This window comes from Clarias gariepinus, chromosome 6 (genome assembly GCF_024256425.1).
Source record: "Clarias gariepinus isolate MV-2021 ecotype Netherlands chromosome 6, CGAR_prim_01v2, whole genome shotgun sequence".
Classification (NCBI taxonomy): Eukaryota; Metazoa; Chordata; class Actinopteri; order Siluriformes; family Clariidae; genus Clarias; species Clarias gariepinus.
In genome coordinates, this window is record NC_071105.1 from 22,667,167 (window position 1) to 22,693,937 (window position 26,771).

Genomic DNA, 26,771 nt, shown 5'->3' on the forward strand with positions numbered 1-26,771 from the left:
AAACCATGAGGAAACCCACTAAGAACATAGAGAACATACAAACTCCACACACACAGCAGTGAAGACATGATTCACGCCCCAAACCTGATGTGTGAGCACGGCAATGCTAACCGCTATGACACCATGCTGCCTGAGAATAAAATTTAGTTTTACACTGAATAGTATGATTTCAGACATAGCCTTGTACCTCAAACTTTTTTTCTAATTCACAGTGAACTGCTCACTAGAAACAGGTAAGTCAACAAGTCAAGTTTATTAAATTTTATTTTATGTACAAACCCTGTAAGGCACACTCTTGTTTAAATAAGCATGTACAATAAAATTTTGTCTCAGTTTTAAGAGCTAACAGATTTCTTGTTTTAAGTATATATTAATTTGTTTTCTGAAAGGCCACATCATAAACGATACCTACAGTACTTATCCACCAAGCACAAAACTGTTATGGTTTTAACATGTTGTAGTTAAATTTCTTTTTCTTTTCTTTTTTTTTTTTTGCATGTGTTAAAGACAAATTTTAAAATAATGAAGCAAAGCAATTCAACAATTCTCACACTGCAGATAAGAGTCCTTAAGCACTAGTCTAGTTATTTAGGGAAGAGTAAATTTGTTCCTGGGTTTGACCACTAACTTTAAAGATACATAGGAGTGTTGGTTAAATAAGCTTACATTTTAGGAAAAATTTGTTACAAATGCTTTTTTCTTTTGTTTCCTTCAAACTGTTCGGTCATTTCGAAAATGCTGGTTACATAATTACAAAAAAAAAAAAAAAAAACATACTTGTAAAGATCTGAAATTAAAAAGTTTTGACAAGATTGTTTCAAATTGTGTCATGGTTCCTTAAAGTATTATAATACTCTGCAGTTTGGCATGCCATCTCATAAGAAAAAAATGAAAAAAAAAAGGTTATGAAGAAAAAAAAAAGGTTTATCCGGTAAAACAATGAACAATTAAGGGTTTACATTTTGTATGTAGAAATATATGTATATTTTCATAAAGGTCAGCTCAGGCGGCCGAGTTATCCTCAGTATTATGGCGCAGTGCAAGAACATTTCATTACTGTTATGTAAATATTTAAAAACAACAATAATAAAAATATTAAAAAGTCAAAGAACTAATATCGCAGACTTAGATAGCATAATTAGAAAAAGGTGCCTTACATGAGTTCAACTTCAATTTAAAACTGTAAGGTTGTATCAATAAATAAGTCTAAATGTGATTTTGTTTGTATTTCATATTTTGATAAGCTGCCGGGAAATGATTGACTCTGAATTAAACAATAATAATGATAAAAGATTAAATCGTATACATTATTAGGTATGTGAGAAACGGAATTAGATTTGACTGCCTGTCTATTAGAAGCCTCGCTGAAGAGGGATTTTTTTTCCCTCAGGAGAAAAGAATGACATCAAAATTCATTAGTCTTCAGTGGCAAAATAGAAGGTGATAAATTCGGTTTCAGTGTGCGTCTTACGAGGAACTAGGAAGGCTGTTCTGTGCTGTAGTTCAGAAGAAGAAACTCCCAGATTCCCAGATTTGCAGCTCACCATCTCATTTAAAGAGTGCTTATGTTGTCTCTTAATGGCAGGGTGTGCTGTGGATAGTCTAATTACCCCTGTAACCACATGAAAGAACCCCTTTGTCAGTCAGAAGTTTTTAAACACTTGTTTCGGGGTTTTATTACAGTTTAAGGACTATTAGTGCCACAGACAAAACTGAAAGCTAGAGACTGATCATTAAATAAAGTAAATGCAAAGAATCAGGCCTTTGTTCCATCAAAGATCTCACTCTCTGCATTTAACTTGATGTATTAAGTGGAAAGATCTCAAATCCCAATAGCACTCACAACTATGGTTTTCTTTTCATGGCAATCTCTGACAGTGAATGTATCAAGTCACAAACAATTCTCAGTGGAAAATATTTAAAATACTAAAACACGCAGATATACTGTACTGTAGGGTGCTCGGTAACTGTTCGCTGGCAGCGTGCCTCTTAATGTGACTAACAATGAGTTGAAGCCAGAAGGGTCCGGGCTGGTGATATGCAACCCATCTGTTTCAATTAGTCTTAGGCTCTCACTACCTTTTAAGGGCTTTAAATTTATATAGTAAACCCATGTGTTTGTTCTGCATTAAATCTCATCATTCAGAAGCCCCAAGAAATATATATATATATATATATATATATATATATATATATATATATATATATATATATATACTGTATGTTTACATTTGATCTCTGATGTGAAATTCCTCTTTGCAGTACGTCAGCTAGTATCAACGCCATTAGACCAGATTACACCACTTTCTCCGTTGGATTCGAACCATTTTCTTGCCATGATTTTCTTTTTTTCAATAAGTATTTCCTGCAAATATTTGCTTTGTTTTTCTGCCGCCAACAATTGTTTCATAGAAATTCATATGGCACACAAAATATTCTCTATAAAACATGTAAAATAAGATAAACACATTTTGATACATGGCTTTATATTGTTTGTTGGACAACAGTGGTAAGAGTCCACCAATGGCAGTCCCTGGTATTAAATCTGTCTGGTCCACCTTCCAACTATCCAGTTGTGCCTCATGTCATCGTGTGGAGTTTAGAAACATCGGCGCTCATGCAAGCAGGCCTAAACGCTTCACCTTGGCTGAGAGAAAAGAGTGAATGATGAAGACGATGGTCTTAGGACAGGCATGAAGATCCAGTTGCTGGTAAAAGACAAGAGAAAAAAAAGTGAACGAAGGAATGAAAAAAAAGAAGTAAAGGTAGGATACGATCATAAAGTCTTAGTCTTAGGTGAGTCTTAGTTTAAAGAAACTAGGCTGAATTCTACAGAAAAAAGTCAAAACAGAACAATTATGAGCTCACTGTTTATACAGACCTGAGATGAAAGTAAAACGGAAAGACTACATGTATTGAGTGAGCATAAAAGAACAATTGAGTGAGAAGAAAAGACATCCATTTATTAGTATGAAAGTATGAAAAGTTATGTTCAGGAGAAAAGTCAGAACGTAGAACAAAAGGAGTGTGAATATAGGGGAGGCAGAACCAAGACAGTGAGAAATGACAAAGAGAGAAAGTGCTTACAATCTCAGCCTCCGGGCCTCCAAAGTCAAGAAAGATCATGCGCACTCCGTCGTCAGAGGACATGCGCAGGCGCTCAAAAGGCTGCTGCAGAAGAATATGTCTCCTCACACCTGCCTCCTCGGTGAATAAAGTGAAACCGCTCTCTATGTGAACACTGAGCATGCATGACTGACCGTTCCAACTGCATGCTGCAGGATGGAGAGAGAAAGACCAAGAGAAAGGGGGGCGGGGGTTAGCAATCATCTGTCACTAACTGACTCAATCATTAAAAACTCACAACTGACACATTTTCATGTTTGACATATTACATCATTTCATCTGATTCACTATTTAGCAATAAGAATGTTTGACACTCTAACTCAATTAATAAATCTGTGTGACCTGTAATAATGTCATGCTAACCTGACCTCACTAAAACTTTGCATCAATTCTTTTTGCTTAGCGGTTTATATATATATATTTTTTTTATAAAGTGTCTTATATAATGATGGATTATAAATATAGTGAGAAACGTGGAATGTTATATAAACATCTAGACCCAATCTTTCTTTCATTGGAGGTAACAAACCACCAAAACAGAAACATTTCCAGTCAAATTATCCACAATTTTACAAAACTGATGAACAGCGACTATCAATACAGTGAAATATAATGTATATTATTTTAGTTATTACACATTAGTGATAGACTATTACTAAATAGTCTAGAAAAGGTGCAACATACAGGATAACCAGCAGAGGGCGACATCATGCTGTATTCAATTCTGAGCCACAATGGTGCTACAGCTCTACACACTCCTGCAACTCAACCACTATGGGCCAAACAAGAACTGTAGTCACCTCTTGGTATACTTAAGACCTTTATTAACACACATTACTTATCTCTAACTCTAGCAATATGTCCATAAAATCCCTCTAGAATCCTAAATCTCTGTGTCCTAAGATTGTGCTCCTAGGAATCAGAGCACTTGCTTGATTTATACTGACATGAGCACAATATAAAGTTCTCTGTTAATGACTTCATCATAATTTAGTGTGCTAAACAATGCCTGTACCTGTAGTAACTTCCTGAACGAGTTCAGCAGCATTGTGACAGCCCTCCACCAGGAGGTGGCTCCAAGTGGACAGTTCCTTTGCAGTGTCCACTCGATACAGGTGAGTCTCCACACCATGCTTCGTGCCCAAACGCAGGCCGAATGTTAAATCGGAATCCTGTCCTGACGAATTCTTTCCAGGCCCAGAATGGACGAGCCTGAACGAGACAGACAAAGCAAGCCAGCGTGATTAACCTGAGACTAAACCTTTAAAACTTGTGTATGTTGACTGTAAACAAAATCAAAGAAAGAAAGAGTCTCCCATCTTTCAGAAGACACTAGACACTCTGATCCTTTAAGGAATGTTACACAATACTCCTGTTTTTCAGTTTTCATTTTTGTCTGATTGTTATTCGCTATAGCAAAACCTAACAGAGGCAAAAAATCCACAAAAATTTGGAATCATTCAATCAAACTGATCAACATATAAAATAATAAATTAAATAGAAAAGATGAGGAGAAAATAAAACTAGGGATTCAAACTACATTATAATGAGGGGCAGAAATGGGTCCACATTGACAAATAGGCCTCCGAGTAGCCTGGTATCTCTAGTTTCACACACACACACAAAAAATGCACCTTTCTAACATCTCACAGTAATGAGGCAGTAATGCCATAAAGACAACATACTGTATTATAGCTGGACATCAGGTCTGATATTTTTTATTTACGGGCAGAGAAGAATGGATGTGAAATAATATAAACTGATTAATCTGATATAATCATATTTTTGTTTTCGGCTTGCAAAATTATCAGAACAGTCACTAAGACCTTGTTTGATAATAAAGCCCAACAGAGTAGAGCTTTAACTATAACTACAATATCTACAGTATATGATCTAATGGGGCAGCCGGTGATGTAGTGGTTGGCATCGTGGCCTCACACCTCCAGGGTTGAGGGTCTGATTCCTGCTTGGGGGCGGCGTGCATGGAGTTTGCTCTGTCCACCGTCAGATCAGGCGTTCCCAATTTGCCCGCAGTTTGTGTGTGTGTGTGTGTGTGTGTGTGTGTGTGTGTGTGTGTGTGTGTGCTCTGTGGTGGATTGGCACCCTGTCCAGGCTGCACCCTGCCTTGTGCACAAAGTCCCCCGGGATGTGCTCCCGGCTCCCACAACACTGTACAGTATAAGTGGTATAGATCATCTAGTTATTGTAAAAATATACAGTAGAACTGAGATTGTGCTTAGAGCTAGCACTCTGCACAAAATATTAATTGACCTCATAAATCATGTGACTGTTAGTATATCTAGCTGTTTTCTCTCTCTTTCTCTTTTATTCTGTCAAACTACACATGGCACTCCTGAGGTGCCAGTGATCCACACCCCCTTTTCCCTTACGACCTGTCTGACACATATTGATGACCTGCTTTTGGTTGGAGTTCTTGTTACATGGAGGCCTCAGGCTCGCTGCAGAAGATGGCCCCGAGTGTTATGCTTAGAATGCGTTTGGTAATTAGTAATGGGTGCTTGGCAATACTAAGATTTAGTGACAAGTTCATCAGGTCAACCATTCCACTGCAACTTTCCTTCTATAACCAGTAACCCTGACATTAAAACCAACTGTCTAATATTGTGTAGGTGCCAAAGAAACAAAGCTGCCAAAACAGCTCTGACATGTCGAGGCAGGGACTCCACAAGACCTCTGAAGTTGCACTGTGGAATCTGGCACCAAGACAATAACGGCAGATTCTTTAAGTCATCTTTAAGTTGTGAGGTGGGGGATGTATGGTTTGGACTCGTTTTTCACAGCACATCCCAAAGATGCTTAATAAAAATTATACCGACCTCTTTATTATATATCTCAGTCCATTCCGGGACAATTTTTGCAGTGTGACAGAATGTATCATCCTGCACAAAGAGACCACTGACATTAGGGAATACACTTGTCTTAAAGCGTTCTACTTGGTCAGCAGAAATGTTTAGGTAGGTATGGTGTGGTACTCATCAAAGTAACATCCACATGAATGACAGGAGCCAAGGTTCCATAATGCATGCTAGCGACATTTCTTCCCCAGGTAAGTGAAGAACACATACTGAACCATCCATATGATGCAAAAGAAAATGTGATTCATCAGACCAGACCACCTTCTTCCATTGCGCCATTGTCCACCTCTGATGCACATGCATTTTAGGCAATTTTGGCATTGGACTTGGTGCGGCATGGACACCCTGGCTTGGCTACAGGTACAGAGCACCATACACAGCAAGCTGCGATGCACTGCGTGCTCTGACAACTTTGGTGCCTTACGTGATTGAAATTTTCATTTAAACTGTAAGGTGGTATCAATAAATAAGTCTAAATGTGATTTTCTTTTTTATTTCATATTTTCACAGGCTGCCGGGAAATGATTGATTCCGATAAAAAGATTAAATCGTATACATTATTAGGTATGTGAGAAACGGAATTAGATTTGACTGCCTGTCTATTAGAAGCCTCGCTGAAGAGGGATTTTTGCCCTCAGGAGAAAAGAATGACATCAAAATTCATTAGCCGGAGTATTAGTGTTCAGTGGCAAAATAGAAGGTGATAAATTCGGTTTCAGTGTGCGTCTTACGAGGAACTAGGAAGGCTGTTCTGTGCTGTAGTTCAGAAGAAGAAACTCCCAGATTCCCAGATTTGCAGCTCACCATCTCATTTAAAGAGTGCTTATGTTGTCTCTTAATGGCAGGGTGTGCTGTGGATAGTCTAATTACCCCTGTAACCACATGAAAGAACCCCTTTGTCAGTCAGAAGTTTTTAAACACTTGTTTCGGGGTTTTATTACAGTTTAAGGACTATTAGTGCCACAGACAAAACTGAAAGCTAGAGACTGATCATTAAATAAAGTAAATGCAAAGAATCAGGCCTTTGTTCCATCAAAGATCTCACTCTCTGCATCTAAGTGGAAATACAAGTGGAAGTACGAGGCACGAACAATTGTCAGTGGAAAATATTTATAATACTCAGATATACTGTACTGTAGGGAGCTCGGGAACTGTTCACTGGCAGCGTGCCTCAACAATGAGTTGCAGCCAGAAGGGTCGGGCTGGTGATATGCAACCCATCTGTTTCAATTAGTCTTAGATTCTCACTACCTTTTAAGGGCTTTATATTTATATAGTAAACCCATGTGTTTTATTCTGCATTAAATCATACATCATTTAGAAACACCAAGAAATATAGACAATATACCGTATGGATGCATTTGATCTCTGATGGGAAATTTTAACTGTCAGTGGCTGACCAACAAACAAGGGTCATTCAAGTCGAATCACAGCTTTTCATTGTGCATTCATCAGAGTACAAACTAGATTTATTTCATTATATAAAACCCCTGCCTTACTACTACACTTGTCCGGGTGTTTCACTAGTGCTTGGATACCATCAAGCTTCTCAGTACGCTGCCTGCTTTATGGCTGAAACAATGGCCTCCAAGGAACTCCTTTCATAGCCCAAACATATGGAAAGTGCGTGGTACAGATATCAGGACTGAACAGGGGATGTGGCAATAACTTCTAACTGAGTTTCTGTACAGTAATGTGCAAGTGGTGTTCGTGAATGACTGTGTGTACACTTCCCACCGCAAGTTATCTGTCGATTTTTAAGGATCAGGTGTTTCACTCGCTGAATGTTCACAGGAAAGGCTCCGCGGCACGTCATCATTTGTGGAAGCATTGCCTTTATTAAAACTTTGCACCATTTAAATGTTTTGCTACAGCTAACAATCTCATCAACATACTGTGTTTTGGTCTTCTGTAAATGTCACTTGGTTTTACACCCCCATTCACGCTGAAACGCCCTTGTCTATTCATCATTATTCATATAAATATTTATATATTTTAAAATGCACATGATTTAGTGTAAAAAGACTTTAAATGTGAAGTGCTTTATGAAAATATTTTTTTAGAGAAAACAATACCAGATAGGTATCGGTATAAACCGTTACCCAAGGTTGGTTTTACATTAAAAAAATTTATTTTAACTGAACGATTCTATGCAAACGAGCAATCTATTTTGGAAAATAAAATGTTATGTCCAATAATACATACAGTAGCAAATTGTTTGTGTAAATTTCCTAAGTATGTGGTGGTTTCTGTAGAGCCTTACACACAGTAAACACATACACACGCACAGCAGGTTAAACACATAGTCATGACCACTTACATTAAGGCATTTTGGCAGACGCTCTTATCCAGAGCGACTTACATTTTTATCTCATTATACATCTGAGCAGTTGAGGGTTAAGGGCCTTGCTCAAGGGCCCAACAGTAGCAACTTGGTGGTTGTGGGGTTTGAACCTGGGATCTTCTGAACCGTAGTCCAATGCCTTAACCACTGAGCTACCCCCTGGCACTTGTTCATCTCTTTTCACTTGAGTTACTAAATGGTGGCAGTGGAATAATGATTACGTTCCTATGACGTAACGATCTCATTCCCAACCCTAGACTTTGGAGATGCATTAGGATCGCATTTCCACATATAAATAAATTGTCTATGTTTGTTTTATTTTTTTGATAAAGATGAATGTCACCAATAGGGCTTTGCAGAATTTGGTATATGTGTGTGTGTGTGTGTGTGTGTGTGTGTGAGTGTGTGTGTGTACATACCTGGTGGTAATGAGTGGATGGCTCTTGTCTGGGCTATTAAGGCTCTCTCTGCTCTCAGGCAAAGAGCTATACAACAACAGATCTCTGTCTGTCAGCACCGCCAGGATCGGCCTCTCGGATCCCTGTACGCACACAAACACTTAACTCAGCTAGAGTATTCACTTTATGCGCACAAGTTTTATTTGAATAAATAATTACAAACTGTACTAAAACTAAACACACACGTGTGCACACCTGCTCTATGATCCAGCCGATGTGTGTGATGTCCATGCCTGGCTGCAGGGCTCTGAGACTGTCTTTAGCCGAAGAGAGCAGCGCAGCGCAGCCTGCTTGGATAGCATTATACCAGGACTGGGCCATCGCTGGATCCTTTGCCCTTAAAAACGCAGACTGCTTCCTGTCTGCTGACACCACCTCAAAATATCTACACACACAGACAGAGACAGAGGGAGAGATGAAAGGAAAGAACAAATAACATAAAGATGTGAAGCAGAGGAGTGGGGAGAGGTGTCTTTGTAAATGAAGACACAAGCTTTAGGGTTAGTTTTTAATAATATTTTGTACATATCCTCCTTCATCTGTAATTCACACCATGGTTTAAAGAAAGAAAGAAAGAAAGACGTGGGTTTGTGTGCACGCGGCAGTACCTGTCCTCCGTGTCTGGTGGACACTGCCTGCGGGTAACATAGCACATTTTCAGCGGAATGCTTCTGGTTTCCTTCATGACTGGGTCGACCTGCCTCTGTGGTGTGGAGGGAGGAGAGTCCAGAAGAGAGGGAGTGCCTGAAGACGAATTCTTGAAAAACGCAGACATCTCTTTTATGTATTTTACTGTGGAGTGATAGAGAGATAGAGCAAGAGAGAGAGATGCACAGAGAGAAATAGAGAGGGAGAGAGATTAATGGAATTGCAGAACAGCGTATCATTTTAACACCATGCATTTCATTCAAATTGAAAAAAAAAAAAAAGCACACACGCCATCTACCTCAACCTTGAGTGAAATGTGAGCACCACATGAGCACAGCAGGCCAGTTATTATTTAGATAATGGTCCATGACTGAAAGCATTTCCAAACAGCAAAATTCTAAATATTTCTAAAATAATACTCTTTCCAGATAAACACACACTGACTGGAGCTCATCTTTCGTTATTGCTGACCAGATGTTATTTGAGTGGCGGACCCCTATGGTAGTGGCTAAAAGTGTATAAACTGCTGGGTTTTTAAGCACTATGCATTCCTTTATGGCCCTTTTGGTCTATGCTGTATGTGAAAGTTGATCTTTTTCCATGCACATGTGTTTATTATCCTGAACCCATTCTCAGTGATTTGGTTTCTGACTACGGGACTGATGTTAGTTGGGGATTTTGGTCAGTGTACGCTGCAGATGTTGATACACTGGTACCTTACTACTGTAAGTTTTTTTTAGAACGCTCCAGCATTCAAATAATATCTGGTGAGTGGTGGTGCAAGGGTGGCGTTTTTATAATAAGAGACAGGGGATGAAAGGTGGAATAAAAATAGAACATTTGTAAGAATGGAGTATTTTAATAACGAGGAGAATAATTGTTCTTGCTGTTTTTGGGGCGTTTTTTTTTATACAGTACAGTATATGCAACCAACTTGGTTATTACCGTTGCTGTTGATTTTGCAAATATAATTAATTTTCTAAGTACAACATTCTGCTATTTTTCTTCCTAAATAAAAAAGATCAGAATTCCCAGAAATAAAAATGATTCAAATTATTGCAACGTGGTAACAACATTCGGTATCCATGACCACTGTGCAGTTCCACTGTTCATCAAACACTTTACCACAACTGAACCGCTGCATATACACAGAAACCCACATAAATGCTGCCTGCTGCACATGTAATATCCGTCGGTGACAAACACAAGCAAACACTAGTGGGCAGGAACACTGAACACTCAGTACCTCAACCCTACATTTCATTCCTCTGATCCACTGCAAAGTCTACACGAGTCTCTCAGGACCAATTACTTTTATCTCTCTCTCTCTCTTTCTGTGATGCACAGATGCACACACACACACATAGCGAGTAAATATAAATAGCAGGCGCCACTAAGAGCCACAGAAGCTCAGGTTTCAGTCAGTGTTGGAGTTGAGGTCTATGGGTGTGTATCTGTGAACAGGGCTTCCTCGGCACATGAAATACTTAGCCTCGAACTCACACGCGCACATCTCACAGAGTCAGCACATACACTAACCATTGAGGCACGCACTGCTCTGTTGTGATTGCACACGACACACACCCATGCGATAAGTTAATCGCACCCACACCCATGCAGCACTTAGATATATAGCTCAAACCGCTACTTCACATAGAGCCAGAAATCTCCATAAGTATGCCAGTAATGAAATTTCTGCTTGGTGGTAATCTCTTAGTAAACAGTAATCATATCCAACAACGGAGTTCTAATGGTCCCAAACATGGCCAGAGAGGTATAGAGTATTTCTGAGTGTATTTTTAGAAACAGGGATTTTGTCTGTACAAAAGCCTCTTAGGACGTGATATTAAATGACCTTTTGTGAAATTAAAAAAAGACCAGGCAATGCCACAAGATGAGAAAGCACACTCTATCCTATTCAATGAGAGAGAGAGAGAGAGAGAGAGAGAGAGAGAGAGAGAGAGATATTATTAAAGCTTACTGTAAGGTCCGGGAAACAAAACAAACGAAAAAACACATTGAATAAACTAGTATTAAAGCTTTTTTTTTATGTATAAGAACAGTTTTTGGGAGTTCACACAGTCTACTGTACAATGCAAGTGGAGCCATTTTGTTCTCCAAACTAGCTCATGTCCTCTGAGATGTATGTGTAAGATTGATAAGACTAAGATACTGGTACTACTTTGTTACTGCGTGTCTGTGCATGTACCTGTTCCCACCTTGCATACATTTCATTTGGGTTTTATACAAGGGGCATTCTGCCAGAAATGCCCTTCCTATGTCCGGGATTTGTTTTAGTGAACACAACTTGTTTGATCTAAAAAACGATAAAACTGACTGGGTGGTTTATTTCTGCATGTTCTATAAAGGAATATGACATTCATGTCAACTGTTTATTATTATTATTATTATTATTATTATTATTAATAATAATAATTATATTATAAAATAGACAGTCCTCAGCAAATTCTGAGCTGAATCTTTTACAGCTTTGTTATAATAAAAAATACTGTTACTTATATTTAAAAAACACACAATATTAATAACTAAATTGTTACTAATCACATTGATAGATCAAAAATAAGAATTTGTACTTAATACCTAGAGAATAAAATGTATTTTACAACTGTCCCCATGTTTCCATCATGCTCCCTGAAAGTCTGGTCAAATTCCCATGAATGGTTTAGGAGGAGCTGCGGATAGGAGAAAAGCGTGATGATAACAGATGACAGACAACGATGATGCAAATAGGAGAATAGTGATCGGATAGTGATCTCTATGTGTCACATATGCTTTACAGGCAGGAGACACAACAAGGATTACTCTGTCCTCTTTCAAAACACACAGTGATATTATCTTTTCAAATTACATACATAAAATGTGAACGAGGATTGTCATGTCATTTTCCTATATTCTCACAACCTTTTTGGTGTTATCTTGTAGCTACATTTCTAAACTTCTGACTGTTACAGGTTTTTGGATGGTATAAGATTTTTAAAAAAGTGAAAAATTCAATATATAATGCACATCGATGCATCTTAATGAAGGTTCTGTGATGGTTTGGTCAAATTCCCATGAATAGTTTAGGATGAAAACTGTGATGACGACGATGATGGATGAAGACGCTAGACAGGAGATAGTGATCCCTATGTGTTGCTTATGCTTCGCAGGTAAGCAACACAAAAAGCTTCTTCCCAACTCCATGCTTCCACCACCATGCTTTAGTAGGGTAATGCTTCAGTCTTCTTCATTAATGGCTTTCTTTAAGCCTGTGAACAGCTTCAGAATTTGATTTGCCTATAGAGTTACTCAAGGTCTCTGACTTGTTTCTCTTAAGTAATGTCATGAATGAAGGCTTCCGTAAAAATTTATAATTTAAGGCTAATTAACTTTATGAATTTTTAGTTATTAATTATCTTCTGTAAAAACTTTACATTAACACAACACTTGTTATTTTTCATTCATTAAGCACAGATTTACTGTGTTGTATAATAAACTAATCTAATACCACCATGCTAAGCTTGATTAAGCTTAAGTTATGCAACCTGTCATTGTTTCCTGTGAAACAATTACAACATTTAAGTTGGAACAATTTTTTTTATTTCATTATAAAACTTATAAACCTCAAAAGTGTATAATTTTAATAAAACTTAAAAAATTGGAAAACATCTTTGGTTTAACAAAGGTTTTAGCACGTTAGTAAATGTATACATTCTTTTTTGTTTAAGGTCAAGGTATCAAACTTATAATACTGTAGATAGTAATGATTAGTGTATAAGATATGTGTTTTAGAATTAAATATTTAGGGAAATTTTGTAACGTGGGAACAGGCTCTTTATCACTAGAACAGGGCATTTTTATAAATTAAAATTTACTAAATAAATGTTTTATTTCTCTGCAAGTAAATAATGTTGGAACTTTGCAGTGGGAAAACTATGCAGGAAGAAAAATCTGCGGTGAGAAATACCCCTTTAACCCTGAGACCAAATTTAACTGATAATAGGATACACTAAAGTAAACCACTGAACCTCTTTTCATTTAAACTGAATTACTACTGCAGTGAGAGCAAGAGAATGAGAGACGCCTCTTTGAACTTTAAACATTCACCTAAAGGTTTCAGGCTTTCATTAATCTTCTGGACGTTAAATTGCTAAACTTCTAAACACAAAGAAAGTAAATTGTGATATGTGAGAATTCTAGGAGGAACAGTGATTCTTCAGATTCTTCTTATTGGTCAATCTTTCTGTTGGAGTTGTTTATCTTGCTGCCTCGTTGGGCAAACATAAGACTGGGTTGAAAATCACAAGTCAAAGGCATCCTATCCCAGTGTTCTTCGGCTCCCCGTTGCTGTGGGAGTAGCAGGAATGTGCCTGATTGGCTACAATATGACTCTTGAAGCATGCTTGGCTCTGTAAAAGCTCTGTTAGGCCAGGAATGTCCCTCAAAATGCCCCCGCGAAAAATGTACCAATAAGACGACACACACACAAAGACAGCAGCAACAACATCACAGCTGACAAGGGTACAAATTATGCACTGTTTCTCACTTACACAGATAATGGCTTCTGAACAGCTTGGATCCCATTTGCAAGAAGCAACAATATGAAACAATCTATAAAAACGTGAGCTTGTCTAAACATTGTGTGGAAGTAGGAGCTTGTGTGCATTTGTGGGTGTGTGTCTGCATATAATTTTACATTTAAACTGATGCTATAGCTTTAGGGGGAATGAGAGCTTATGTGTCTCGGTTTGCTGCAGCCTCCGGAGAACAGGCGCGGAAATTAGCAGAATAACTAGCAGAACTTAATTTACGTAAGATCCCCTTATCTGCAAAGTCTCACATGAGCTCGTTAAATGAGTGGCCCACTGCCAGTGAGAACCATGCTTTTGGAAATCGGCTCTTTGGATCATTCATCATAGGTAGAAGCTAGCACTTTCTGATGATGTAGCACAAAAGGCCATAATGCCTAATGGTGTTAATTTAGTTAAGTGTGAAACTTGATTTTTTTTCTCATTTAACTGAAGTCCTGCCTTGGATACCGATCAGTACTTTTGAAAGAAGTAAAGAACTTCTGTTAGTATTAAACATGGGAAGAACAACATGCCACTTTGTAATCCAGGACAGCTTTTATACAACAAAAGGAAATAAACAGTGTGTTTAATGGGATCCGATAAAAATGAACTAGTGGTTATTTGATGGTTACTTTGTTTGTTAATAATGAGACATATTATAGAAACTTAAAAAAACACTTCCCTTTTTCATTATTCATAAGCTGTTTATTATTTACAACTACATGTGGAATTATTCATTATTCGATATGCTTCCTTTTTTAAGCAAGCCAAGAACACACACATACCTAATTTGTTAAGAATAGATAGGCTTTACTTGACCATTAGTCTCAGCATTTATTACGTAGAGTGTAAATTTATTTGACTTAGCCACTATGGAGAGCTTCACATCGTAACATTTTGCTTATTTTTGCTCCACCAAAGAAAACTGGTCTCCCCCCCAAAAGCCCCAGATGGAAATAGTCTTGCATGTTGCCATGCCAATGCAGAGTGGTTAACAGCTTGGTAGTGTAGTAATGTAATGAACTTTTGTTAGAACTGGAATCTTATGTAGCAAATACAGACATGAATGCTGATATTGTAACTGGTCTAGTCTGTAACTGGACCAAAACTGTTGTCACAATATTAGTAATTAGAGGCTTATGTTGCCCTAAACTACTTTTCAAAAGTTTGGGATCACTTGCAAATTTCTTTGTTTTTGTTTAGTGATTTATTTTTTACATTCTACAACAATACTGGAAATTTCAAAACTAAAATAACACATATGGAATTAGGTAATTATGTAACAGCAACAACAGTCAGTTGTTATTTAAAGACACGGAGGTCAGGCTTTTTGGAACAGTTCTTGCAAGAACAGTATTGTCAAGTGCATTTGTAAAACCCATTAAGCACCATAATGAAACTGGCTCTCATGAAGACCTTTCCAGGAAGACTAGACGAAAACTTACTGTACCTCTGCTGCAGAGGAAAAGTTAATTTAGAGTTACCAGCCTCAAAAATCACCAATAACTTCAGATTAGAGCCGTTATGAAGGCTTTACAGATCATGAGTCGCAGATATATCTTAATATCAACTCTTTAAAGAAAGAAATAAAAATCAAGAACGACCATAGAGTTAAAAAATGATCCCAAACTGTTGAGCAGTAGTGTATTTACAAACCAGTTTTACAAGTTAAACAATGCTATTTGTTATCACGACTCTAATCTGAGGTGCTGTTAATTATGATTTTTGAGGCTGGTAACTCTAAATGAAGCAGAGGTAAGTTGCAGCATGTAAAGTCCAGGGAGATGTTTGACCAGAGGCAATGTGGAACAGGTAAGTGTCTAAGGAAACCAGCGGGAGATATGTGCAAATGTTGCATGGTGCCACATACTTGATCATGTCTTCCTGGAACGTGGGCCATGAGAAAACCCAGGGTTTGCGTAGGGCCTGGGTGACATGAAAGCATAAAGCCATGACTTGAGAGCATAAGGCAAGGGGAAGAAAGAGTTAATATGGGCAATATTACTATCATCAGATTCATGGAATAGGGCCTGCTTGACTTGTGTCTTAATATCCAGTTTGGCAGTGGTGATCAGACAGCGAAGTGGCAGAATACTCTCACATGGTGTGGGATCTTGGGGAGGAGAAAACTGATGTAGTAGAGCATCCAGCTTGGTGTTCCTCGACCCTGGCCTGTAGGAGAGAATGCAATTGAATCTTGAGAAGAATAAGGACCCTCTGGCTTGAAGATGGTTGAGCCTTTTGGCGGTTCAAAATACTAAAGATTCTTGTGGTCAGTCTATACCAGAAACGGAATCTTAGCTCCTTCCAGCCAGCGCCTCCTTGATGGTGAAATTACCAAGCAGAGGAATGTGGTGGATTTCTTGCGAAAGTCGTACTTTTCAGCCTTGGCATACAAATTATTTTTAAGAAGTCTCTGGGGGACTCGACAAATATGAAGATGATGCTCCTCCAGGCTGCAAGGAAAAGATAAGGATGTCGTAAGTTGGTGGTGCAGGTAAGCATGGCTTCCATAAAGAGAAGACGGTGCTCCTTGAAGCTGTTGCAGATACTGTAGGCTGGGACGTTAGCAAGTGCCTGATTTGCTGTGGGGAGCTCTTGGTGATGCGTTACAATGAAGACGCCTTGGTTCTCCCAGGCCGACCTCATCTAGTCAAAATCTGCTGAATCCATATTGTGGACAGACTATTCCATCATGACCGGCTCTGTGGGAACATGAATCCTAAAAGCAATGGGATGAGACACGCATGTGTATAAACTGTTGGTTTCCAGCTCCACCAGTCATGGCTAGTTAGTTACACCAGGCATTGAAGAATATGTGTAGGAGAAGCAAAACCATCTGGGCAATAACCCAGCAAATTATAATCTGTTAATAATAAATGCTGTTTGTGGAACTGTTGTGTAAAAGCAATATTATGCTCGAGGTTGTACTGTTGTTTAAATTATGGTCAGGCGGTGCCCTCATACTTAAACATTTTAACCATGCTCACATCTCTCACATGCGATATTGCTTAATTATAAGTCACACAAAAAAACAGCACAAAAGTACATAATGTTTGTCAAGGTCAGTTAAAGTAAATTATTGCCACACATTACTTTTCAGCAAGCTCCACTAAAACTCTAATCGGCATTTGTCTAACGATTGGGCAAATTGGATGTCGTGTGTCTGTGCGAAACTGGCAGGATTAAAGCAATACTGCATTAAACCTGACTTCAGCAGGCTGCATGGTGAAATACTTTTATGTGTGGAGATAATTCTTGCATTTTAGATTGACTGTTTTTTCTCAGTGCAGGGTGGTACAATATGAGCTTCAACATGCTGGGGATGAATTAAGAATAAATGACACAGCTTAGCTCAGCCAAATGGAATTTTTACTTCTAATACTGTATGGTTGTGAAGTAAAATGCAAGCCCCTTCATGATTGTTACTATTTTAATTTCCTAATACTGTTAAGCCTTTCCTTGTTCCTGGTGTAATTACAGAAACATTTTTATTTCCTCATTTTCATACTGTATAACAACATAATATTCCTCTTTCCTTTGCAGCTCTGTGCTGTCTACTAGCTAGTTGGAAGTCAGTACTTTAAAAAAAAAAAAGAAATTTACCAACTTTACCAGCAAATTTTTTATGTTTTTACATGTGTGAATTTTTGTTACTTGTTTTATCACTTTAAAGTGCAGGCTTTCTAATAGCTAATATAGCCTGCCCAGCAAAAAAAAAAAAAAAAAAAGTCACCTTAGGTGGGTCACTAAGGGTCACCTTAGTGGACTGCATCAAGCAAACAACTTGAACTGGAACTGGAGTAAGAACTGTCCAACATATTATAGAAATCACAACACTAATATAATAAAACAATAATTAAAGAAAGCCTTTCCATGCTCACAATGTAATGAAAGCTTACAGGATTAAGACTAAACAGCAGTGCGGCTGTAGAGCATCCACTTGTTAATGATACCAATTTTAAAAAAGCTTCAACTTGCTAAGAAGCATAAAGATTGGACTTTAGGTCAATGGAAACAGGTAATGTGGTCTGATGAGTCCAGATTGACCTTATTCCAGAGCAATGGGTGCATCAGTGTAGGAAGAGAAGCACATGAACCGGTGTACCCATCATGCATAGCGCCCACTTTACAGGCCTCTGGAGGCAGTGTTATGATCTGGGGTTGCTTCAGTTGGTCAGGTCTAGACTTGTTAGCAACGTCATGTGGCAATAAAATAAAGTCATCTGTTGATCTAAATGACAAGGGTACTTCATAAATGGAATTTTTCTTCTGGACATATTCCAGAACTCAAATTAATAATAATAATAAGTAATCGTTTTCACACGTGTGTTGGTCACCACATGTATTGTGCACAATCACATGCTAAAGGGTGGTCGAACAAAATCTTAGAGCGGGTGATTTTTTTATTTTATTTTGCATCACCAAGGTAGCTGTCTCGAAAATTTGTGGTATTAATATCATTTGGTACTTAGAGTCATTTTGTAAAAAATTATTTAGATTTTACTTAAAAATTACTCTGTAATGGCATATATCTTATAAACCTTACCCTATGCATACTATATATTAAAAATGCAATTTATTAATTTAATGCTTTGTCCTGTTCATGGTTATGGATCCAGATCTTTTCCTGCAAACACTGGGCACAAGGCAGAAATGCACCCTGAATGCATTCTGTTTCTGGCAGCATGTACACGCACTTTCACACACTCATTCACACCTAGGAGCAATATTCCATAACCAATCTGTCTACCAGAATTATTTTGGATAGTGGAAAGAAAGTGGAGAACCTGTGGAAACCCACACAAACACAGCGGAAAACATACGAAACTCATAGTAACATGTATACTGTTGATTTCAACTATAAACAGTTTGTTATATCTTATATCTTAACAGAACAATTATCATTGAGTTAATAAGCACATAATTATGAATGCTATACAGTACTAATCATGGGTAGGGCTTCCCTTTGCTCTCAAAACGACCTCAATTTTTCATGGCTTGGATTACAAGATATTGGAAACAACCCTTTGGGATTCTGGTCCATTTTGACATGATTACACGCAACTCCTTAAATTTTTTTTCAGATGCCCTTTCATAGTGCAAATCTACTGTTCTATACAACATCCAAAAGGAATTCTCCTGGATTCACATCTGGAAAGCCACAGCACAACACTGAACTCATTGTCAAGTTCACAAAACCAGTTTGAAGTGACTTTTGATTTGTGACAAAGTGCATTATCATGTTGGTCATAGATTAGTCATTAGACGCTCAGCTACAATCATTAAATAGACTATAGCAGTTATTGAAGCATAGATCACTGATTAGCAATACCGAGCCTGAAGTGTGCTAAGAAAACATTCCTAACATCTTTACACCACCTCCACTAGTTAGAAGGTTGGATCCATGGATTTATGTTGCTGGTGGCAAATTCGGATCCTTCCATTCGTATGCCTCAGGGAAAATAATGATTCATCAGACCAGTCTGTGCTTTTCTATTCTTCGACTGTTCAGTTTTGGTGAGCCTGCGCCTACTGCAGCCCTTTGAGAAGGTCCATTGTGGTCTACTACTGTTGTTTCCCATCCCCTTGTGGTTTGACATGTGCATTCTGAGATGCTTTTCTGCTTACTACAATTGCACAGAGTGGTTATCTGAGTTATGTATCTTTCACCAACAAGGTTTCAATCCACAGAACTGGCACTTCCTGAATGGTTTTTCTTTACTGCTGAGTAAACTTTAGTCAGTTACAGAAATACTTAAATCAGCCTGTCCGGCACCAACAAGCATGCCACGGTTAAAGTCACTGACATCTCATAATGACATCTCCTATTCTTATAGTTGATGTGAACTTTATCTAAAGTTACTGACCCACGTCTGCATGACTTTATGCACCGCGATGCTGCTACCTGATTGGATGATTAGATAACTGCACAAATGAGTAGTACAGGTCTTTCTCATAAAGAGTTTACATACAAAACTGAAATGCTCTTATCTATTCTAACACTGAAACAATGTGTCTGAGCTATTATGGTCCGCAAAATGTAACAATAAAATGTCCTGTAAGTCTTGTTTAACATACAGAATGCTTTAAAATCGTTGATTTTTTTTTTACTGCACTGAAAGCAGAACTAAGCTTGACTGGCTTGTATTTCAGTAACAGACTCTGGCTTATATATGATGCCAAGAAGGACCAGTGTGTAGGACATGAGTGGAAACAGAAGCCTACGGGAGCATTTGTTCGAGAGTAATGGAGTTTAGGATGCGTGAAAATTGCTGCTATCCATCGCAGCTTTTCTCATCTATACAAGGGTGAGAAAGACAATAATTCATAATCACACACACACACACAAACACACACACATGAACACACCAAACTGGCAGTGTTTGGCTGTTCCTGTCTGTGTGAGTTTATATAGTTTACTTGTTACTGCAACTGAGTCTGCTTCATTCTGGCTTATCTTCCACCTCATTTCTTCTATTTCAATTTCACTCTCTCTCTTTCTCTACATCACTCTCTCTCCCCAAAATACCCCCTCCCCCACCTAATTCCTCATTGCTCCTTTCCGCAACACTGTTCCTACTTAATTAATCAATTATAGGACTCTGTATCTTTATTCCTCAGTAGGGGAATACAATAATTGTTTTCCCCTGTTCCCTCTATCAGTTTTGGAAAAAAGAGAACAGAGAGAGAGAGAGAGAGAGAGAGAGGGAGAAAGAGAGGGAGAGAATGTCCACACATGCACCCCCAAACACACACACACCTTCATAGTTGCACTATTCCATTCCTAAGAGTCCTATTACCCAAGGTAAAATGCTGATATGGCACTTTACAGCACTTATCATATCCAATAACTCCTCAATCTTCCTTCTCTCTTTCCATTTATTTGTCTGTTTCTCTCCCACAGCCTCTAAATGCATCTACTTTCCATTTTGAACTTCCTCACACCTACACCGAACTAACATGACACGCTATCAAACAACGATCATTAACACATCCTATGTGGTCCAAGCATTTCTCAATGATTTATTATAGAACAAATGTTGCGCTATGATCTGGCAAACAGCCTTGGCCGCAAATCCACAGCTCTAGTGTGTTATGCTTCTCACATTGATTTATTCACTGATCCCATGTCTGAGCATGATGTCTGCTGGGTGGGATATAAAGCAAAACTGAGAAAGCAGTCAGCAGTGTTTAGGACACGGCACACACTCCTCACACTGTACAAAGTGTTTCATTTATTTTGCCCTGAGGACAATGACAGATTGTTGCATGACCATATGCATGGCCACATGTCTGCGCATAATAAAAGTGGTAAGAATACAGTATGGAGCGTAATAGAGCTTGCGTATACTGCTTGTGTGTGTGTATGTGTGGGAGAATGTGGGAGTCTATTTTTTTTCATGTGTGTGCGAGGGCGAGGCTGGGATGAGATCATCACCTGAGAGCCGATCTAGCTTCATCTGCAGTGTTTTATGGGGATATGACCTTCCTGTGTGTCACCTGTTGAGATTCCTTGGCCACGGTGGCAGAACATTTCTCACAAGGAACCTTAAATTTGCTCTCAAAATAAAAGTGAACCTCAGGCTCTGTTTATATGAAAGAATTCTCTCGCTCTGTGATTTATCACAGAACGTCATGAGCGCTTTCTCATTTTTTCATGACTCCGGCAAAATGTAATCACTTTTGTTCTGTACTCCTTTAGCTTTATTATCTTTTGCCACATAAAACTATATTTTTTTACAAAGCATGCTTTCCATAGACAGGGTAATGGAATGCAAAGCTCAGCGGCCTTCCAAGTAGGTTAAAAACATGATGACGAAACAGTTCACCAATTTCAGACTGCAGTATATCATAAAGGACGACTGACTGTGAAGGGACAACTGCCCAGTATTGCACCTCTCTCATCTTATTTACTCTTAGATACAGTATGATGGCGCTCTTTGAAAATCTTGGACAACATTAATGTCGTGCGAACTGAGAAAGAGCCATGGGCTGCTGATCAGCAGTTTCACCTAAAGCCTTCTTAACTCTCAAGTCAGGCAACATCCTGACTGCATGCTGATCTCACTGTTTGCTAGATTCCATACTAATCCCTGCTTTATGTTTTTTTTTTCTTTTTTTTTTTTATAACGGTGTGTTTTTGTGTGCATGCACAATTTTCTTTTTTTTTTTACCTTACCTGAGGTCACATTACTCTTCTGCTGCACTCGGCCTACCCAGTATGTTGGCACTTTATTTTATTTTTAACCCTTTGAGTGTTCAAGATACAAAGTTGGGGGGAAAAAAAAAAACTTTTTGTCAGCAAGAAGCCAGGTGACTATGATGAGTGTTGTATACTTGATGTATCAAATTAATGTATATATTTATGTATAAATTAACAAATTTCCCACTTGTGGGACTAATAAAGGTTTATCTAATGTTATCTAATCAAAACATCAAACTGTATAGTTAATGTTATAGATTTAACAAGCTAATATGTCTATATGATAAATAATTTTTATATTGTCACATACAGAATAACCCATTTAAAGGTGCCATGTTTTACTTTGTTTCTTTAACAAGTAAACGTCTTTCTTAGAGGTGCTGCAAAGTATGTCTGTTAATGCTTCGGCTAAAATAACCCTCAGATAACGCATACCGCAAACTCTGTTTTACATCTCATTCCAGTGTCTATGTAAATTAACTACTGCCGAGCCACAGCGTGCCAGAGAACAGAGGAACACAAGGCTCTCAAGTGGCACAAGAGAAATGTGTTTGCCCTATCATCTGAAAATTGCAAGTCTGATTCCCGGGTGTTGCTACAGCCACCTGCAGTCAGGACCATTTTAGTGTTATCTCCCCGGGTGGAAGGGTGGTATACCCATACTCCTACGTCAATTCTAGCTAATTATGGGCCTCTGTGAGCTCATGCAAGAAAATGAAAAAGTTAAAAAAGAAATGATTAGCACGATTATATGTTTTGGAGGAAGCACATGTTAGCCTGAGCCTTCCCAGCATTGGTAGTTATCGCTGATGGGGGAGTGAAACAAAAACCTGGATTTTTTTTCCCCTGGAGATGTCATCATATAAACCTAGCGAGTGAGAGCTTCTGTGTAGTGGTGGACTCAGAACCTATTAACAATTAACAGTTAGCGCAGATGGTGCACTAGTTAGTGATTCCTCCTGTATTTTGTGGCATTTGTAGCATTAGCATTAGCTTAGTCAGTGCTTGTTGCAAGTGAGATGATGCTATGAAATATGCTGTGCTTTACACATCAAAAAATGAGGTGCAGGTTACTAATACTGACATTTCAAACTTTTTAATTAATAGCTAGCTAACTGTTTTGTATTGAATCCCAAATAGCTTAAAATGGAAAGCTAGTGGGGTATGTAGGGTGTATTATCCCTTGTTCCACACACCAATCAGTGACCTTGAGCAGGCTTTAAAAAGGGATTTGGGATTCAGCAAAATCATAAAAAAAAAAGCATGTTGTCAGCTAGTTGGCTTTATAACACACATTATCTGTGAAACAAGACAGACTTAGAAGCAATATCACTAGGGAGATAAAGTTTTGTTTTAGGGTGACGTGTTTTCTTGATGAAAGTGCTTCCATGACCAGTTTTGAAAGAGGATTTTACACTGGCATCCAGGAAGTAACGTCCCTTTTTCCTTCCAGACGTGGTCAGCACCATGGCAGACAGATGTCAGGGTGTAAAGACCCGAATGAAACATTAGATTAAACTGTATGACTGTATTTTTTATAAACTGACCAAGTCATTTATGTACAGGCAGTTGCAAAAAGGTAAGTTCTTACCCTCCAAGATGACCTCTTTCCCTGTCTTTTTCAGAGCTTGTACAGCTTCATCATGAGTAGCTTCTCGCAGGTCGCATCCATTGACAGATAAAATGGCATCACCGACATACAGAGCCTCAGTCTGATCTGCTGCAAGTCCTTTGAAGATCTTTGAAATCAGGATGGGCATCTTATTCTCTTTCCCACCTGAAAAATAAGCAAATTAGAACAATTATATTTCAAAAGATGAAATATTTTATGTTTGTTAATTCTATTACAATTCTATTAAAATATAAATTAATTAACGTAAGTTTACATTAAATTTACAGTTAACAGCATTTTTTTGCTAGCATAACATATACAGTATATATATTTATACATTCATAAAAGTATTAACTTAAAGCAAGCTTTAAGAGATAGTTCAAGTTTTTTCAAGTCCGCCTTAAATCAAATTTGAGGTGCGTATAAGGATTAAGTTAAGTTAAGCCTTTATTTGTCACATATACATTACAGCACAGTGAAATTCCTTCTTTGCATATCCCAGCGTAACTGGGGTCAGAGCGCAGGGTCAGCCATGATACAGTGACCCTGGAGCAGATAGGGTTAAGGGCCTTGCTCAAGGGCCCAGCAGTGACAACCTGGTGGAGCTGGGGATCGAACCGCCGATCTTCCGATCAGTAACCCAGTGCCTTAACCCTCTGAGCTACCACTGGCCATATTACAGTAGGTCTTGGTTGTTATACATTTTCCTACTCTGCACAGGGACTGTAAAGTTTGTCATCTGGAATGCAAGTACAATGTAATAAATCGGAGGCAAATTCCACAACCCTTATTCTGGTTAGCCGTATGTCTAGTTAAGAAAGAAAATAAAAGAGTTACATTTGTACTAAATACAACAGAACTTTGAAGAATCCTTATAAGAGTCTCAGCTAAGCTTTGAGATGCACTTTTGCATTGTACGATATTGCCTCCAATTACAGGTGACAAACTTCATGCTAAACTTTTTATCAACTCAGACCTATTGTATTGTATATATATTCACCTCAATTTTGACAGACTGTATGTCATTAGTATATAAAAATCATCAAATACAAAAATATTTGCAACAATAATTGTAATAATTATGTTAATAATTATGTTGTGAAAATATTTTTTACAATGATTCACATAATATGCATCAACTCACAACTCCAAATTTCTATAATAACTTTCTTACCCAACCCTGTAATGGCACTCATACCATGACTATCAATTTGTTGCCTTATGAATTGAAATGATAATGTATTGTGTGGAAGCCTCAGGTTTACACCCCTAGCGTATATGTCTGAACTCAGACTTCCACATTGTCTGCATGGAGATTGATTCCATTATTACATCTCACTTCACTTTGCCAGACTTCACTCACGAGACATTCTGCTCTTTCTCCTACTTAATTGATGTACAGGGTATCCCAAAAGTCTCTGTACATAGGGGAAATTAATTCTACATTCTTGTTTAGCAAGGATGGCATGATATTGTCTGGCAGTGTGTTTAAATAAACGTCAGAACTAAGGCTGGTCAAAGAAACAGGCCCAAATCCTGTATCATAGCATAATTTTGGTACACCTTGTAGTCATGACACACGAATCTGCTTCCACTAATTACCGAAAAAATTGTATTATATAAATATTTTGTTATATATTATTATATTATATTATAATATTTTGGTATTTTTGAAATATTTCATTAATGGTAGAAAGGGTCGTGTTACTAGACATTTGACCTTTATTTCCATAATTTAAAATGACTGACTAATACATGAATGATGTAGCACAGTTACACAACCATGTGCATGGGATATTATTATTACTTTTCTCTGTACATGCCTGTAATATTTTCTAATGAACTGTGTTGGTTCGAATGAAATTACAAAGTACAAATGAAAAAGTAATTTATATCACAACAACCATGACCAGGGTAACTCATTTACTGAAAATGATTGAATGAACAAATTCAGTAAATGTAGCACAAACACCCTCCGCACATCCTCTGTACTCCCATGGTAATAAACGTGTCCGTTCATTATCCTGAAAGCTTCATACCTGACTTCCTGCTCTGCCTAGTGTAAAAGGAAAAAACACGCCTGCTTGCACTACTTTTTATTGTTTCCTGTAGGATCCCATGAACGAAACGATTTCAGTGGAATTTAGGGCAGATTTAGATAGCCAGTAAACAGTAAAAGACTATTATAATATTTTCAGTTATAATGCACTCAGGTAAATCTTAGGCAAAGGTGAAAGTAGTTTTAAATTTGTACCAGTGATATGTGAACAAAAAGTGATGAGAATGAACCATGGAGGTAGTGGACAGTCCTATAACTGACTCCAAATATTCCACTTTAGAATAGCCTTAGGTAATAACTGAATAACTGAGGTTGAATGCCAAGTGGCCTATATTTTCTGTAAAATGGAAATATAGTGCACTATGTAGGGTGTAAAATCCCTTGTTCCACACATCAAGGAGTACCCTTCTTCAGGGGTTAGAGATGGATTTTGGATTCAGCCTTGTGTTAGAAGCTAGTCAGCTTTGTACCTCACGTTAGTCGTGAACAAAGCGGTGAGGTGAGTCATGAACCTATCAGTGTGTTGGCAGCAGCCTGCACTCACGTTAACTAAAAATAATTAAAGATTGAAATTAATGCTGCACAATTAATCAAAAAAAAATCTTAATAACAAGATGGAACTGATTTCCCCCAATTTTTTCCATAATTTAGCCATGTCCAATTCCTCCCCATCACTGGAGGGCTCCCACATTAAGACTCCGACTACCACTCAGTCAGGAGGGCCGAAGACTATCACCTGTTTCCTCCGAGCTACATGACACCAGCCGACGACATCTTTTCAAACTGCTTGCTCACGCAATGTTGGGGGCGGCGTAACACACTCAGAGGACAGCGCTATCCGCTCCTTCCATTTGCGCGGACGCACAGACGC

The 26,771-nt window shown here is 38.2% G+C and overlaps 1 protein-coding gene across 1 annotated transcript in view; it reads right to left on the reverse strand.

The window, feature by feature from the left end:
* Positions 1–222: 222 nt before the first annotated feature.
* Positions 223–26,771, reverse strand: part of snta1 (syntrophin, alpha 1) — a 39,836-nt gene continuing 13,287 nt past the window's right edge. Inside the window, exons 2-8 of the mRNA XM_053499535.1 lie at positions 23,821–24,006; positions 9,413–9,596; positions 9,000–9,189; positions 8,766–8,887; positions 4,142–4,338; positions 3,088–3,275; positions 223–2,708 (exon numbers count right to left, since the gene is read on the reverse strand). Coding sequence (XP_053355510.1) covers positions 2,616–2,708; positions 3,088–3,275; positions 4,142–4,338; positions 8,766–8,887; positions 9,000–9,189; positions 9,413–9,596; positions 23,821–24,006 — 1,160 coding nt within the window. The 3' untranslated portion in view covers positions 223–2,615. The remainder of the gene's footprint in view (positions 2,709–3,087; positions 3,276–4,141; positions 4,339–8,765; positions 8,888–8,999; positions 9,190–9,412; positions 9,597–23,820; positions 24,007–26,771) is intronic.